Source organism: Lagopus muta, chromosome 1, assembly GCF_023343835.1.
Source record: "Lagopus muta isolate bLagMut1 chromosome 1, bLagMut1 primary, whole genome shotgun sequence".
NCBI classification, from domain to species: domain Eukaryota; kingdom Metazoa; phylum Chordata; class Aves; order Galliformes; family Phasianidae; genus Lagopus; species Lagopus muta.
The window spans coordinates 96,938,065-96,957,617 of NC_064433.1; the positions used below are offsets into that span (position 1 = coordinate 96,938,065).

Consider the following 19,553-nt stretch of genomic DNA (forward strand, 5'->3'; position numbering starts at 1 on the left):
AAAGAAAATAAAAATATATATAAATAACCAAATGTAAGGACAGAATTGAGAAAATAAATATGAAAGAGCAAAAATAAAGTATCAGTGTAGTGCTCTGTTTTGTTATGCTTTCCTATAATCAATACAATCAGAATAGACTCATGAATATCCTGAGCTAGAGAGATTAAGGACTTTAGAAAAATTACGTCCAATTCCTGACTCAACATACAGGGCAACCTAAGAGTTAAACCATAGGTCTAAGAGCAATATGGACTTTAATTCATTTTCTAAAATTAAACTAATTAAGTGGTATCGGAACTATACTATCAGAAGTGCTACTGTTGGAGGAAAATAAATGGAAAAATAAATGCATTGCTTTATTTTTACTTATATTTCCATGGCCTCTGTTTCTCTTTTCTGCAGCCCAACTACTGTATTTTTAAATGCACCTAATGCATTATTTCCAGCATTACCAAGCTGAATAATCATGCTTGTCATAGCATTTGATATTGTTCTATTGCATCATTTGTCATTAAGTTAAGAGGCTTGCCCAAGGAGCTAATCTTTTCATTGCCATTTAAATCCACCACAGTCACAAAGATATTTCCAATATGTTCCTAATTAATTGCATCATATATTTTTATGTTTTCTGCACACTAAAGACATGTTAGCCAGTGTATTCCTTCTGATTCAGTTCTGTCATTTACAGTTCAGGAAATGCATTCTTTTGTATTGCAAAGACATACAGTATGGTAGCTGGATTATATCTACAGTATGTTCTGCATAGTATAAATTTACAGGAATATACGGCCTCCTTTCCAATCTGAAAGGCATTATTATGAACTAAGAGAAAAAGTGCAGTCAGAAGAACAGGAGATGAACATACATCTGTGTGCTTTCTGGAAAAGAAAATGTTCTTTTTGTAGATGATTTTATAAAATTTGAAGTCTTATCTGACTGCACAAGGAAACCTATTTATTTTGGCTTTGCTATGGTGTTAAGATGTCGTATTTTTCCTCCAATTTCATAGTATGATTCCAGTTTGTAGACAAAAAGAAATTTTCAAAACTGTCTAAATACATTGGGTGGAAAGTGTTAGAAAATAATCTTGACCTGCCATTGTAGGAAATTACAGAGCTCCAGATTAATTAAAATAAATATTATTTCAATAGGAAATTTAACGTAGGAAGTTTCAGGGGGAAGTTTAAACATTTCATTGTATTTTTGTCAGAGGGAAAGAAGAGAACACAAACTAAAGAACTCTGAAGATACCAAAACTGACAGAAATATGGCAAATGAGCTGGAAAAACTGTGTCATAAACAAGTCATAAACAAGCAACACCTCACAGAATAAGCATGCCAGTAGCTTGAATTTTCTTCTGGCATTTACTTTCTATAAACTGAACAATTAAATGCCAACAGCTTGGAATGCAACGATTCAATGAGAAGTGATTTACATCACAGGCAAAATGGTATGCCAGGGCCATCTGCATATCCAGGCTGTCCACAAAACTGCATGAGTTAAAGTTATGACTAAAGTCACTAAATCTAACGGACAACTGATTATCTTTTAGTAGAGGGAAGTTCTCTCTTCAGTCCTAAAACCTTTGGCAAAATTTAGGGACTACTTACATCCAAACAAAAGACTAAAACAAGATTCCAGTACTGCTAATAATATTTGTCTACTATTTTATACAGCTGTTTCCTTCCTTTCCTCTGAACAGAGAAAGGCTTCTGTACTTTATGTATTAACTCATAAATATCTCCATAACAAGTATGAGCCAATGTATTTTATAAGTTTATTCCATAATACATATGCTGGGCAGACACGTTGCCCCAGGACACAGAGACATATTTTCCAAGGCAAGGAAAAACAAAGACAGTGTATCACACACATTTATGCTAAATTTAAGAAATTCTTTTAACTTTCACCTATGCAGTTGCTTGCAACTTAAGACCTATACATAAGCAGCTTTTGAAGGATTAATTAGATGTTGCTGTTGTACTCCCTTGTGGAAACTCCTCTTGGAGTCCAATGGGAACAGTTATTAATGTACCACTGCCACAGTTTCACCATCCCTCTCTCCAGATAGAAAAGCATTATTTTACACTACTGGGAAAAACTATGCACCAAGCACCTACCACTACTTAAATATTGCAGAAGTTAAACTTCTACATTCCTACCTCTTAAGATATTAAATGCACTCCAAAGCAGCAAATAGCTTAAGTCAAACACTTCTCATGATTACATGGTGGTCATGTCAATTTGTTGGGTTTTTTTTTTTTCCTCCTTGAGTAGGAGTACTTTCTTAGAATGTTGAACATATTGATACCTGATTGCAAATCTTGTTTCACAGAACTGGTGAGCAGCTGGCAAAATGCTAAACAAGTAATAAAATTAGTCTTCAGCAAAAAGTAAAAGTACAGGAGAAGACAGAAAAAATGACTAACTTCATGTGTCCTCACCCAGACTTCATTAATATGCAGCCAGAATTGGCATACAGAAGTATCACTGTCTTGCAGAGCAGCCGATGTTCTGCTTTGGAGACACTGGAAAATCCATGTCTCCCAAGAGTTAAAATTAGCATCCATGGAGGCAAACACCAGGATGTAACCTTGTCCCCACTGACATTAAAGAAAGCATTTCCTTTAATTTCAGTGGAAATAGAAATTCTTCTAAGGAGTCCTGAAGACATCATCAGAGAATATTTACAGTGGAAGTAGTAAGAATTTCAGCATCAAAATGGATTTACACCCATTGTATTAATCCTGTTGTTGATGCTTTTTAATTCATTGAAAGAACTGGAAAAAAACACACATCACTCAGACAAACATACAAAAAAAAAATAGAATGATGGTAATGAAAAAAAGTAATTTATTTTCAGATTTCCATTGTAATGATAGCTTTGGTTAAAAATTCCTAAAATACAATTCTATATGCATCCTATCCACCTCTTCTTAACACACAAATGAAAAGATTATGTAAGAGCTACTGTTTAATCTTCTCCGCTGTCTGTTAAACATACCAGAAAAATAAGCTATTTTTCTTGAAACAAGGATATTATTGACCCAGGTGACATAAACCTCACATCTGCATTGTCAACAGAAAAAATTACTGCTGAATGCTCAAAAATACTATTTGCCCAAGTAAATTCAAAGGCATGGCCCCTTTTTATCTAATGTTTCTCATGTTCAGTGTTATGCGAAAGTCCGATTAAAAGCTTTTGAAAATAACCTAAGTGTGTAATTAGGGGGCACACAACTCCCATCCTGAGGTTAATATCCTTAGAAATATGCAAAGTACAAATCTAGCAGAGAAAGAATCTGTTTCATAATTCAGTTTCAATGTCCCTCCCCTGTACTTAAAACCTTGCAGTGTTCTTCAGAATGATGTATTCTTTGCTGGTCTATCAACTTAAAGAATAAGTAATTGTTGAGATATTCATATTATACATACTAATATGTTAGTATTAATATTAATATATTGTCATGTCCATTTTTATCCGCATTTGAAGATTAATATTTCACCCAAAAGCCAAGTGATTTTTTCTCCTGTACTTTCAATTACTGCATTGAAAATGCTTTGGAAAAAGTAGTCTAGAGAAAGTCCAATGCCATGTTGTAAAGCATGTATGTACACAGTATATTTAAGTAAGTCACTAAGCAAATGATAATTCTGAAAAATTTAACTGACATTGGTTTGACATGGTGGACTTGAGCTCGAAGCTATTTGTTGGAAGTGACATTTTACTGAAAGTGAGACACAATGCCATATATTGAAGGAGCAGATTAAGGTACACACTTCTCTGCCAAATTTCAGAATAAAGCTAGTGTTCTAGGAAACAATTCTTTATTACTTTTTTTTTTTCCCCCTCAAAAATAAAGATGAAAAGCTGCATCAAACTAATTCTGCAGTTACAAAATAGCAACATTACAGACGTAAGTTCTGATTGAAAGGAATGGATACACATCTTGGATAACCATATTTACATTCATGAGATGTAGGGATTCAAAACTCTCATCAAGATGCAACTATGAATACTTTTTTACAAATACAGAAAATGGATATGAAAATAAAATTCACTGAATTACCTGTAATAAACAATGAGAGGTGGAACTGTGGCCTCAAATAATTTAACTGTTATTTTGCTGCCATCTGCATTTTCCTGTATTTCCTTTCTCTTCAGCCTAATTACCACAATATTTTATACATAGAGAAGGTTTCTTTTACTATTTAATTTACCCTCATTGTCACTCACAATTCATTCTCTGCTTAGAACTTCAAGGGTTTTGAAAGACTGTGCACTCTGTACACCTAAAAGCCAAATTAGAATATATTCTACTGAGGAAGATGTAAAAATAGGCAAAGATCAACCCACAAAATAACGCCTTTGTAGTCATTCAGGTAAGATTAGACCTAAATTAAAGGAAAAAAAAGAAAACAAAAAAAAAAAAAGAGAGGTAAAAGGGAAGGAAAAATGCTCAGCTTTCTTCATAGGAGCAAGAAGAAAGATTGTCTTGATATGTTTACTCTATATAGTGTTATTTTTCCCCAGTAGCGTTCTATGTTTAGTAATTTATGTTGGGGATTCTTATTGATTTATTTTCTCTCTTTATGGGTTTCTGATTTATTTTAGCTTTTATAAGTGATTGAAATGCCTTTATGAAAAATAGAAAGAAACTACAAAAGGTGTGATTCATTCTATGATAAACATCTTGAACTAAAAGTTGGGGGTTTCAGTTAACAAGAATAAATAACATTCCACTTCAGTAAGGGACAGACAAATTCTGCAGGAGTGATCAAAACATCATGCTTAATTTGCTTTGTTTTTCCTGAACATAACTTTGGGGTTTTACATTACACTGGTATAGTAGGAAAGTCCTTATTATAAGTGGATTTTCTGGGAGCATGTCCAATACTTGAAAGTGAGCTACTGAGTTACAGAGTGCTCCGTGTGTTGTAGGTGAGCTGCTGGAGCTAATTGTATGGTTCCTGCCTTGTCAGCCAGAGGTCGGAATGGAGCAAGGTGATAGAACCTATGTTGAGTGCTTTGTCTCAAAAAAGAAAGCAAACAAGAGAATGTGTGTTTGAGGATGGGATTCAGGACAAGCTTTGGTGTTTCTTCTGCAGGGAATAAATATAAATACTGCTTATATCTGGTTTCACTTTCGCAAAATATCCTTCCCAACTATTTAAAGTAGTGATGAGATATTGATTGGAAAAGCAGTCACAAGAAATGATAACTAAGGAGAAAATGAAGATCTGCCTGAAGGCTAGAAATACAAATCACATTTTCAATAAGAAGAAAAGGCAGATAATGTTTGCCTCCTTCCCTACCCTTTGTCCTGTTGCTTTGGGTACAGGAACAATGTTTAACAAAACGAGTAGAATAAATAATTCTCTGAACACATGTTCTTTGTAAGTGGCAAAGATCTCTAGAGGACAGTATATTAAATTGTGGATATTTTCTATCTAAACCAAAAATCAGAAAAGCATGAAATTAGTAATTGACTCAATTTACCTCATTTATTAGTAACCTAGACCTCTGTTTGAATTAATGTTGCCCAGTGGAATTTCAAGTGGTAGTGACATGGCGTAGCATGATACAAATTAATGCCTGCTCCCACTACTGTACTGCAAGCCACCCATAACTCCAATTAGGTTAGTCCTAATCTAATATGCATGCTTTCACAACTTCTTTTGACAATAAAATAGGACTGTTTCTCCCTTTCTTCTCTGATGCCAGACTTGTTTTACCATGTTGCTGATTTTCTTAATACTATGGTGACATTTGCATACTGGGTACTGATTGCATTTGTTTTCTGTCTTATATGATATTGTGCTATGCTGTTCTGTGGACTATATCCAGTCACTATTAAATGCATGATTTTGCACACAAGGTACAGTAATGGCTTGAAAAGACATTTATATTGCCTACCATTTCACAACAAAAACAGTACAATCTGACACTTCCTTCTTATATTTCTCACAAAAATATTGGATTGTGGTATTTTTCTTCCTAACTTAAAAGTTCAGGGCTTTTTTGTTTGTTTGTTTCTTTTTCCAAAGAATTAACCTTGACAATGCACCAGGTAGACAAAACCATTTTGATTGCTGCCTATAAACTAGCAGGAAGGGCCTGATCACAGTCAGAACAAATATGAGGCCTTCTGAGAAGTTATGAGTTAGAATCCCAGAATTATCCAAACAACTCCTTCAAATTATTTTACATACAGAATTTGAAAATGAAGTATTGAAATAAATGAAATAAAATAAATCTATTTTAAGAGGGAATTTTAATAGCAATCATGACCTTGACATAGGGAATTTCCTGGGGATTTAATAGCTAGCCAAGGGTAATGGCCCTTGGCTTTGCCTCAGGCCATCAACTCTCCCAGCTAGTTATTAATCCCTAGAAAATACCCTATATGTCAATTATTAATATCTAAGTTCTATGTAGGCAAATTATTCCTCTACTCAATAACTTTTGAAGAAATATACTTAGTGCCTCAAAATCCTGTAAAATGTCACTATAACAAATTAATTTCGATTTATATTTTTATATCTCTAAATAAATTCAGAATATTTTATTTTTGAACTGAACTTACTAAAGGTAGCTCTATTTATTCCGTTAGGCTTTAGATCAGGCTAAATAAATACTTCTATGAGAACTAAATATATATATTATTAAATCATAATTGAATTTGCTTGCATACAGATTTCCTACAAAGGCAGAAGAGATTATTACTTCATATGTTTCATTCAAAATTCAGTTTGCTCTTTTTTTTGTTTTTGTTTTTTTCCCAAGCACAGAATGTAGATAATATTCCTATTCTCAGAATGAAAAGACAGATCTATCTATGGCTACATAGACTTTTTTTCTTTGAGAAAATTAGTTTGTGTCTCAGTCAAGTGCGTATCAGAAGAAAGCCAAAAAGGAAATAGAGGTGAATTTAATACACTTGTTCTGAACCAGGTTCAAGTTTCGCTATACGGAGAAAAAAGTTCTTTGAGGAAGACAAGATTATTAATTTAACTGCTTCAAATTAATACAAAGAGCCTCAAGTAACAGAGAAAGAAAGTAGCAAAAAAAGAAAGTAAGTTCCATTTTTATGTGATACAATGATCTTTCCATCTTGTATGCCTCCAAAATGTGTAGATTTACAATTGGAATTTCTTGTTTATTTCGGATAAATAAGGATTCGGTCTTTACACTTTATTTTATAATTTAATACTAGCAGGTGTTTTTGTATTGCTTCCATGAGTTTCCATTTCCAATCTACAGAATATTTACTATATACTTTTTATAATTAAACAATGAGATGAGACAAGCAATACACTTCTGCATTGCCTCTAGCAGTGTTATATGGGACAGGGTCATATTTAGAATTACTTTAATCACCCAAGTACAGTAATTACCTGGAAGTAATTCTCCCTACTGTGTCTTATTGCTAATAGAATTATAGCTGAGTCACACAGTGGAAGCTATAGTTAAACCTGGCTAAGTAATACTAACATAAAGACACTTTTTTTCCCCCCTGCTACTTGAAATCTTTAAACATTTGTCTTTTAGGCTTACCTATGACTAGTAGAAGGTCTTAACTGTTGAACTGTCAAAAACTAATTTGTAGAACTCGTCTCTGTTGACAACCACACCCATTAATTTGAAAACAGGTCAAAATTAATTGAAAATGCTGTTCAGCAAAGGAATATTTCAAAGATTTAATAAAGAAACAAAAGGCAACATTAAACCAGATCTCAAAGCTAAGGCAAATTCATTAGCATCCCAAAGAAAAAGCCAAACTTCAGTTTTCTCTGTTAATAGAATAAGTATCCTGCTTCTGAGATCTAGTCAAAAGATCATTTTCTTGCTTCAGGCATGTCAGCTTCTACCAAATGTAACTTATACTGATCTATGAGAAATGGAAGAACCAAAGGAAAAGTGTTGAAGAGATAAAGACATTGGCATTGTGAAAACTTCTTACAAGCCAAGAAAAACAGTTTTTCAGCTATGGATAATGCAAGTCTTTCATGAGCGTTCCTGAAACTCTGAACACCTGAAGATGAAATGAAAACTAATGCACAGGTTTGAGATACTTAAATGGGTTTTAAAGCTTAACAGTTAAGTACTCGATAACGTATGAGCTGGCCAAAAAATGGACAGTAAGAAATACTCCGTGGCAATTCTGGCATCAGCAATTCTGTGTGACTCAGAAAGACATTTATAAAAAAGTGACAAGCATCCTTGAAATCCTCAGGAAGAATAAGCTACATTCGCCATGGATTATATGAACAATGAATAAAACTTCTCATTTCTGCTTTCAAGCCAAAGGCCCTTCACTAGGTAAATAAATAAATAAAAAGCTCCAGTTTATAATTGTTATCTATGAGTGTTTTTTGAAGAAATTCTTATAAGGTGAGAAAGAGGCCAGTACTGGGTTTCACTGTCTAGCTAATCTTCCTGTCATCATCTTAATGCTTATGCTACTCCTGTTAGGTAGAATTATTTCCCCTACTTTCTCTTCAAAGATTGTTTATCTAGATACATGTCTGTAATGAAAGGAACATTGTCTCATACTTGGAACTTTTATATGTCAAAATCTGTTATGGTTATATTTTTTTCAGAAAACAGATTTGAAGTACTGTCCTGACTGACTATAGAGGAATAGGGTTAAACTGCACTTCTGTGGTGTTATTTGATAGATACATTTTCCTGTGGTTTTAAAATCATTTGAGTTCTTTTAATCCTCAATGCTCTTATAGTCAATATTCTGTGAGCAAGGAGTTACCATTATACCCATTTTGCAGGTTAAAGGACAGAAAATTTCATTACTTGATAACAGGAAGTTGAACTCAGATCTCCTAATTCCCAACATCTACTCTTCTTCACACTGATTAAGCTTCATTTCACATTACTTAGGGGTATGTCAGTGATAGAAATAAGATGTAAATCTGTGAATATGGAGAACAGAAAAGCAACTTATATTTATCAGTGGTAGCTAAAATTCATGTATAAACCTCTTGAAATCAGGATTTAGGAATAAATCATGAACCTAAAGAAGAACTGTAAGAATCATCACAAATTTGGAAGTCATGTCAGGATATATCTTCAGGCTGAAGAACTGACTGCTGCTGACACCACGAATATGGGATTCAGAGATTTCTATATGGAAATTAATATTTGGTTATGATAAATAACAGTAATAAAAACATGGAAAGAAATTACATTTTTGGGTTTAAAAGAACTTTTAAGTATAAGTGATCAGTGTCAGATTATCCTACACAAGCCATCTGTTAGGTTATTATAATCTTTCTTAAAAGTATTTTATATAGAGTACTGCTAGAAGAGAAGGAACTTGGATCTGAGCCGATATTACTATTCTTGTGCTCCTGTACAGAACTATCAGAAGAAGTTAAGTTAATGCTTCTTACTATGTGCCCCGGAAGAATACAACCACACGCTTTTGGGAAAGACATGATTTCTGGAAATATAAAGTGTTCCTAAACTCATAACAGAATATGGAAACCCAGTTCGCAGAAGTTAATAAAACCACTCATAAGACAAAGGATCATCACTAAAGGAAAGATTGTTATTTAGACAGTGTATTGTTCTTTAAAAGAGAAATTATGAAATTAATAATTACGGTCTATCAAACGTGAAATTTAATCATTCATTCATTCCAGGTCCTCTTGTCTTACCTCTTAGAACAATACAGAATTATTGTTGTTCATGCTAACCAAACATCTAGAAAAATCATTTCCAGCTTTTCATATAAATTTCCCAAGAATTGAACAGCTTTAACTTATTCAAAGAATATATGTCCAGTTTGGGGCAGCAAAAATCACTGCTTACCGCAGTTTGAACATTGTTTATGTGGTGAAGTCTAAGCCTGAGATATTAGCAAACAATTTGTTTGCTGATATTTCTCTTACAGTGAAGAAGTAATGTTTGAATATTACTGTCACCATACATCAGCATTCATCATCACAGTTCTAAATAGCCACTAATAGGTATGATCACATACATATATATGCTAACGAAGGAGTGATAATAAAACATACTAATCTCTGGGAGTGACATAATCCTGAGTGAGCTGTAGGATATATCATCATTTATTTCAGGCTTGATTCTTTGTTGTTTTAGATAGCAGTATTTTTCAAGCTGAAAAAAAAAAAAAAGCCTTGATTCAAATTCTATAAAACCATAGTTCCACAGTAAGTAATATTTAAGAACTATACTACTCAGATATTCTGAAAAGAAAACATAGCACTCAATGGGCTTCACAAGTGGTAATTTAGGATGACTATTTCAGAAAAAAGCATTCACATCTAATACACATCACCTTCTCTGTGTTGTGGTTATCTGTTTCACTCCGTACACAATATTCCATTGTGTATTCCAATACTTGAAGATGATACAAAATTCCTTGCCACTGTTGAAGTTAAAACTATGTTTGAAAAACTGAAGAGCCTCAAAATTTCAAATGAATTTAGCCAGTGATAAATAACATGGCAATTGTAATTCACTATTAATAACTATGAATTGTTTCTAGTTAAAAACAAACAAACACCACATACCAAACAACACACACACAAAACAACCCAAAACAACCAACCAACCAACAACAACAACAAAAAAAAAACAACAGTACACAACATTGGACTTTATTAGCTGTCACCAACAGTCATCAAGATGGTAAACAGAATTTTGGGAGTTTTTTGGAAAGGAATCTGAATATAAACAGACATACATTGTAGATTTTTGGTCTGCCTGCACTGTAATTACTGTATGCAGTTCTGTCTGTGCTGTCTGAAGAAAAATTATATGGTACAAGCAATAAAAACATAGAAGGATGACAAGTATGGGCAGGGGATATAGAATAATATCTGCAAAGAATAGTCACTTACTAACAGAGATAACTGGTGAGGGATCTGAAATTAAGAAATTAAAAAAAGGAAATCCTAAATGGTGTGAAGCAGTTGAATAGACAACTGTTATTCTTAATATGATAACTAAAAGGCCAAATTAGAAATAAGCCAATGGTTTTAAAAGTAAATAAAAGGATTTCCCCCCCCCCCCCCCACACACACACAGCCTTATGAAATTCATGACCATAGGATGCTCAAAGTACAACAACCTTTTTTTTTTTTTTTTTTAAGATAAATTCATGAGAAAAAAAAAGATGTACTATTGACCATTTAAATGTACATCCAGGTTATGAACCAGAACAAATTCTAATGCTGCAGACTGCTGAAGGGGTTTATGCTGCCAACTGATTCACGTGCAGCCTGCTTTAAATGATTCTACCAGCTCAGAAAAGCAGTTGGAGCCAATGCATTTTTATTAGTTTCTCATATTCAACATCTGAGCAAACACAGTTTTAAGTTAATATTGTCATTAAATTTTAGTTATGGTTTATTGTATTGACCTCAGGTACAGTTTTTAAAAACTTATATTTCACCAATTCATAAATGTTTTGAATGTAATTGAAACTAGCACAGAGAAATTTCTTTGATGTGACCAAGATCAGATTGGTGTGGGATTCTCATCTGAAATGTACACGGTTTTCACATTGTATTATTTGAGGTTTGAAGCACTCTTCTAAGTTTAGATGTCATTCTTTTCTGGCTTTGAATTCATCTCGTATTCAGCCTTACTTCTATCTAGGGCTGTTCCCAGCTTGCGTTCCTAAAAGCTTTCACAGAATTGTTTCCAGTGAAAGTCTTTTCCCTGCTGCAGGACTTGCTATCCCACACTGTAGTTATATATATACATATATCATGCACAAAGTTGTCAGGGTAATGGAGGTTGAATTGACATGTGTAGAATTGGCAGATATATTTTAGGCAGCCCTACAGTGTTCTGCTGCTTAAATTAAACTGTGTTCAAAGCAAGCATAACCCCTGTAGAACAACCAAAGTATGTAATGTTCCACAGTAATTTAGTCATCTGTCTAAGGAGTACATCACTGAATCTAGACAGTGAGCTGTACATGGAGAAAGTGAAATGAAACTTCTCAAAATTGTGACAATATTCTGAGACAGACATATTTTCATAGTCAGTGTTCAATTATCATTAATTCTGATTGGAGAGGAACAGACATGAAAAGAGACACGCATATCAAGACTTAGTCCCATGGGATTTTGGAAGGGGGCAACAACTTTAGTCAGCACAGCCTGGAAAATTAAGAGCACTAAAATATTTGGATTGGAGACTAGAAGCTATCAATTATTTCTTAAATTTTCCTCACAATACGTATATTGTAAAAATTAGAGCTATTTAAGATGCACTGAAAACACATAACCATTTCATAATAGAGAAATCAAGCTTATAGAAAATGCCAGAAATTGAAAATTAATGTTACTTGTTCATAAGTGTTCCGTAGAAAATGGACAGTTTGAAACTTAGAGGGGAATCACAATGGACTGAGAGTACATACAAGTGAATAATTATGAACACCACTGAAAATGATTCAATTGATAGCCAATTAACAATCTTGTCTATACACCCCTTCCAAAAGCTTGGTAGTATAAATGTCTTTTTTTGTATTGATTTCCACTGACTCTCATATACTCGCCTGCCATGTAAGCCATTTAAGTAAATGATTTTTTTCTAGGATCTACATTTGAACATACTGAAGTCTTGAAACATAGCAGCATTGTCTATTAAACAAAAATACCCCTGTAATGAGTATTACACTTCTATATAAAACAGCAGTAAATATGTATATTTTCATGTGATTACATATACGTTATTTTTCCTGAGTGCAAATGAACAGCTCTTTGCCATCAACTGGGAAACAGCACTGTACTCTAGTTACATCTAAGAAGAAAAAAGAAAACACTCAACTATGAACAAGCCTACATATTCAAATAGAACAAGGAAAAAAAATAGGCCCGCCTGTATGGTTAGAGTGTTTGTAAAAATGAAAAGCAAGAGTGAAAACACTGACTTTTAAAAGAGAAAACTATACAAAAAAAGCCCTACTTTCTTTCCAATGATTAAGTCTCAGAAGAAAAGCTGAGGAACTTTCACCTGTAAATGTTATCTATAATGCCTCTACAGAACAACTCCTTTTCCTTCCTGTCTTAAAACAGACAACATCGCTTTGTAAGCCTTTAACTTATTCACTGGCCACTTTTGAAGCTGATTTTCATTCCCATTATCTCTTTAATTAAAACCACAGCACGGCAGCATCAACTGTGAGTAAATGTACGAAGGTAAGGGATTGTTTCAGTGGCAATCCTTCCTGATACAGCACTATAAGCACTGCTGTTCCCAAAACAAAGAACTGCAGCCAGATGAATGGCACAGCACCTCCCTGCAATGGCTAACTGCTTTGAGACCTACCACAGGAACTGGACAGTTCAAAACAAATCCGTAATGATTAGCAACCCATGTAAACAGAATGAGATATTGAACACATAGTCTTTAAAGGGGATCAGGGAAACATTTTTTGCTAAGAGAAAAGGCTTTTCCAAAGACCTCTTCCATCAATATTTGTTTTGTTACTGTGAGCAGCTGCTACAGTGAAGGCAAAAGCTCTGAAGAATATTGCATAAATTTTTGTGATTATGATATCATAAAGGGAAAGAATTTTAAAGTTGAGGAAAAGAGATGACAATTTTTATCCACATTGCTCCAAATCTTTTCTGTTTAAATTTTTTAACTCAAAACTCATGGCACACACTTAGAAAAGATATTTATAGGCCTATTGCCAGACTTTCGCATACAGAATCAAGGACTCTTGGATTTTCAAAAGAGGATAAAAAAAATGAAGACTGTTCCTGATAGTTGCAAAATGCAAACAGTACTCCATGTTGACAAGTATTTTTATTTCATCTTGGTTTCCAGTGATGATATTCAGAGAAAATTGTAAAGCAGTTTTATTTCACATCTGTTGAGTTAGTCGGGGCAAGTTTTTGAGAGTGATAATGCATAAGATACTTAAAAGAGAAGGAAAGTATCTCTCTATGAATATGAGTTTGCTGAGACGGTGAAGAACACAGAGTAGTGCATTAACCCCATAAAAAAGCATTGGGAAAAGAGTACACTGGAGTTACCAGTGCTTGGCTAAACTTCGCATCTCCAGTGTTTTTATGTGAAGATATCAATTCAACCTGGTAAGAAAATAGTAATGTGGGAAACAACTTGAGAGCAGTACTGCTGTAAATGTTACAGCAGACTGGCTTCTGAGATAGATATTGTCACATCACACCTACTACAAAATTATATTTTTTAATTAAAAAGGAAAAAAAGGGACTGAAAAACGAATTCTTTTGCCATAAATACCCTGTCTGGTAATTGTGAATATGCTTTCCCCACACTGGTAGGTTTCTGCATGCTTTTAGACTTTATGAAGCAACTTTTCACCAATGCTTCAGATTTTTCCTCAACCAATCATTATTTTAGCACAGATAAACTTTCCTCCATTCACTCTCTGCCAAGAAAGGTGTGACTCTACTGAGCAATAAACAACAGAAAAATGTAAGAAGGTTAGATAGCTTTTAGTCTAAGCTGGTATTGGTCTCAGGGAATATTCAGTCCCTGCCTAAGAAAGCTGGCACTTTTTAAGTGACTGTAGAAACTTTGCTCATACACATTGTTTCATTCATTTCCAGTATTTTTCATACTATCAGAAATTTTCAGAAATGCAAATACAGATCTATTCACACAAGTATTTGTATGTACTTAATATTATATTGCATTATTTTATGCATAAACCCTGACCCTAATTAAGCTGAGATATAATCAATGTATGGATAAACTCAAAAGAAGGATCACAAGGTTAATTTACACAAGTGCTGAGCAAGTCAGTTTATGTGGAACAAGGTATTTCATTCTGCTACGAAAAATGCGGATGGAGATACTAAGGTATTTTTGAGCACTCATCTTGTATTCTGTTTTTCCTCAATCTCTATTGTCTTTTCTTTGTTGCTTGCATGTCTTGGGGAAGGATGATATGAAGCCCTGGAGAAATTAAATAAGCTGACACCATACCAATCACCATAGGAAAAGAGAAGAGTGGCTTTATAAATTGAGAGGAATCCTAGTGGACTCAATTTGAATGAAGTCACAAAAGCTTGATGTTTAATATGCTTAATTGTATTTATAAAACATAATAATTGCAGAATATTTTCAATATATAGATTATAAATATATTAGTTCAAGAAGCTACCACAAGTGGATTTATGAAGTTACAAAGCTGTGCTTCTCTGAGTTTCAGAATTTTTACATTTATTCATAAAGCTTTAATCTTTTACACGGATAAACAAGTATAAAAAAGTCTTCAGAATCACTTACAGAAATTGACTGATTTTCAACTGTGAAATGCAGGATAAAACTGTCTCTTTGTGAATTGCAAAGACATAGATAAAAAAATTGTTAGAGTTTTCATTTTTACATAAAGAAAATTTAAGAACCATATTTATTGCATTAGCTACACATCTGCCACACATGGACCAAGTATCGACTTGCTTCCTAGAAGGAAGAGTGACTGCCAGTTTGCATTTAGTTCACCTAGTTTGATCAAGTGAATTTAAGTGAGCTGAAATGACAACTGGACATTTAACCATCCCACACAGCAAAACCATTGTGATACGTTGCAAAAGAAGAGGAAAGAGCTGGTTGTGGCTGTAGGTTTTCTGGGTCATATTTGCATCTAGTAAAATGTTATCATCAGCTTTCAGTTCTTTGTAGTGCATCAGAAGCTGCATGTTTTTTTAATGTGAATTTCTCTCAGTTCTTAAGATTAACGTCAGTTCAAGAAACTCAGGCAGTGCAGCGAGTGCCATGATTTCTCTCAGCATCATATACCACCAATAAAAATAACATTTTTTTTTTTTTTTTCCATTTACTCTAGTGTGCCTACTGATAACCTAAAGCACAGTAAAATTCCAAGACTGCTGAAACCAAACTTGTTCCTATAACATAAAGAGTGTATTACCCAATCCTACCTAAGTCCAAAAGGTAGAAATAATAATATATAGGATGTTTTTCTAGGAGTCCTTAGTTATTCAGATCAACATAGCGGTAAAAGCAGAAATGGAAAAGCTGAGTCTCCTTAGCTGCCATAAACTGAAAAGAGGCAAAGTTAGAATTTAAAACGTGACTTTTCAAGAGTATCTTGAATCACTTAAACAGACATAGAGACTAGGGAAAAACATGTGAGGTCGTCACCATAAGAAAGGACAAAAAATTTTAATGTAGAATTATTCTTCTAAGCACCTCTGAAACATTAATTTTTCTGGTTGTAGATTATGAGACCTAGCTAGCAATAAGGACAGTAAACGGAGAACTGGAGAACTACAGAAAATTAGCTAAAGACTGAACTGACTGAGAACACGAGAGGAGTATTAAGAAGTACACTCATAGAAGAAAGACGGACAGCTAAATAAAAAGAAAAACAATCAGATTATCCACTCTGAAACAAAAATTCTGACACCCAAGCAGTCAAGCTACTTACATATTTTCCTTGTACAGATTTTAAAATGTGGAAGAAACAGAACACAGAAAGTACTGATCGTACAGTCCATCTTGGGGAAGTTTTATGCTTAGATTTTGAAGGCATAGGTGTGTATAATCAATGGATATTAAGATGTATAATCAATGGATATTAAGATGTGATAATCACAAACGAACAAGACATTTAGGCAAAGTAGACTAAGATAATAAGAAGAATAAATGGAAGGCTTACCCGTATTGCTAGACTCACCTACAAAAAGCACCAGAAGAGGGGATCTCCAGATGAGATCCTTCCCCACTGGTAGCCAGCTCTTAAATAGGTCTAGGAGGTCACTGGCAGCACAGGTGAATTGCCTTCACCTGTGCTCCTCTGGCTGACTCATGGCTCGTCTCAGGTGATCAATCAGAGGTTCAGGCCGTGACTCAGCAGTTCCCATACGAAGTGCAACAATGGGATGAGGTTCAAATGTGTAGTCAACATTTTAATGTGCTTGCACTGCAAGCTTAAATTGCTGAACTTGTATTCTGTTGTCATTCACAGAAGTACAACTAGTTATGATATTTGACCCTTTCCTGTGCTCAAAATTCTAGTTGTTCCATCACATGACAGTGATGTTCTAACAAGAAATGGGGCAGAAGTTTTGCAAAAATATAATGAGACATTACTTCAAAAATAAAACAAGCATATGATTATAATACAAACAGAAGATCATGGGATGGATTCAAATTTTTGTTCTTGTTGTTGTTTAAACACATAATGAGTGAGATAGGATTGAATGTAGACCTGGAATCTAATTTTTCCTATTGAATGATGTTCACAGTTTTCATTAGCTATTTTAGTGTAGTTACTGTAGTATAATCTGTTCAAAGAACACCAATTATAGGCAAGTATGTCCAGAACTCACTTGGGTTATATAACTGCCCTTCTGGAGATTGAGGAGCTGACGGGATTGCTGTGTTTCAGACACCTGACGACAACTCAAAAGGCATGTTGTGCCAAGCTGCACACATCATGTTTGAACCTGGGATTCTGAAAGCTGCTATGTAGCTCAGAAAGTAGCAGTGCTATTGGGTATGAAGATGCATATTGCAACTCAGCTTTGTACCATTCAAGTAGCAAGCACCTACCAAGATCTAATCTGTGGATTCTCATTTCCATGTCAAAGAGATCAGGATACATTATGGGAATGGGGCACCATGGTCTGGAACAGTATGGACATGTCTCATGTCTATGCTCATATTAACTGAAATTACAATGCTACCTCTGATGTAAAGATGCAGGTTTTAAAATATTTAACACAAATATGCAAATTATTAAACATTTACTTCATATGCTTCCATTTGATGGAGTATACATTTCTTCAGAAATTTTCAGTTCTTTCTTACTTTCAGTTAAGTATTGCTATTCTAGATATGTATGGAATGCTTTTAAGTATCCATTGAGCAATGTTTGTCAGACCAAATCAGAATGTTTATTTTAAAACATCAAACATTAAGCAGAAGTGAAATATCTGAAAATACTAAAAAAGCTTAAATAAAGCTCTGGCAACAGCATTTGACTTAAGATTTAGTAGTTTTGGGGAGAACTATTTTTTCTATTATTGTACTTAATGATGTATTCATTGCTTATTTAAGTTTTAATGATTCCCTTAGTGGTAGCATGGCTAACTTTTCTGTAGAAATCCCAGTTAATGCTTATATGCTTACTGATCTACCATATGTGCTATGTCAGTTCTACACAGATTAAAACATATTAAGCTACTAGCAGAGAAAAGAATAAGATTTGTGATGGTAGCACTGAACTTTGACATCAAGACTAGAAGAGAGAACTGACAGTGTGAGAAAGAACAAGATGAGGCTAGAAATTAAGTCCATTCTAGATGATAAGAGAAAGACTCATTTTCCACTTAGTTTACAAAGTGGTAGTTGCCCACTGTGTATAAGCATAAATATACATATTTATATATGAATGTATATATACATGCACACAGATATAAGTGCACATGTATGTGTGTGTGTTTATATGTAAGCGTGTACACAAGGGTGTTATTTCTCTTAGGTTTACTAAAGAGAAAGCTAGAAGTCAAACACTGAAGGCTAGTGGTGGTATTGAAGATTTGCCTTCCCCAAAACTAATCAAATTAGAATGCTGGCACTGCTCATGGAAACCTGAAAGCCCCTTATGAAAGAGCCCTATCTTTCTGATACTCAGCAAAAGCATTATTTCACCATATATCCTGGTGACAACGACAGCTACTTGTACAAATACAGATTAGTATTTCCATTATCTAAAAACCTCCAGACAAATGACTCCTTTGGTGAAAGCCTAGCCTCCTTTAAAACAAGAGTACAGAAGTTACTCAGCATAGTATTATGGTTGCACATAAAAGGAAGAAAGCAGCTTTAAATATTTGACAGAATCTTTAAACCATTAAGGACTAATATAGAATAATTATTTCTTAGCTGAACAAGAGAAGATATGGTTTCCCCATACCTGCAGACATTCAAGGTCAGGTTGGATGGGGCCCTGGGCAGCCTGAGCTGGTGGATGGCAACCCTGTCCATGGCAGGGGATTGGGAGTGGATGATCTTTAAGGTCCTTTCCAATTCAAGCTATTGTATGCTTCTATCAAAACTTATTTATGAGAGTTTTTTTGTATTTAATTGGCATTTAAAATTCAGTCACAAGTTAAAATGTTACAGACTAAGTAAGAAAATATTTCTCAGCCTTTTTTTCTCCAGTAGGAGCCTAAAAAGTCCAACACAGCATGAATTCTACATGGAAAATATGTTTGTTTTCAATATTATCATGTAAGAACCATCCATCAGTTTGAAACAGCAAGCTGTTACTTATTTTCAAGAAAAGGAAAAGTACCCTCAAGTTTTACACTAAACAATGCAATTTAAGAAGTCTAAGCAGCTCGTAGCATAGAGTCCCTTCCAGATTTCACAATGCAGCTTTCTCAAGCAGAAATCATCTGTTTGTTGAAGTTTGGCTATGATGACAGGATGCACTGTGAGGCATATAAACATTTCAGTCATCTATTTTTTTTGAGGCTGCTTTGATTTTAATTCAGAATTCCTTATCTATGTCAATGTTCTACTCTA

At 34.1% G+C, this 19,553-nt stretch overlaps 1 protein-coding gene across 16 annotated transcripts in view; it reads right to left on the minus strand.

Annotated features, from left to right (window-relative positions):
* The window catches only part of ROBO2 (roundabout guidance receptor 2), an 873,290-nt gene that overhangs the window by 471,128 nt on the left and 382,609 nt on the right, over positions 1-19,553 (minus strand). The window contains exon 2 of one of the 16 annotated variants that reach the window (XM_048933873.1): positions 10,043-10,142. The exons of the other annotated variants lie outside the window; for them this stretch is intronic. Coding sequence (XP_048789830.1) covers positions 10,043-10,061 — 19 coding nt within the window. The 5' untranslated portion in view covers positions 10,062-10,142. The remainder of the gene's footprint in view (positions 1-10,042; positions 10,143-19,553) is intronic. 16 annotated transcript variants of the gene reach the window in all.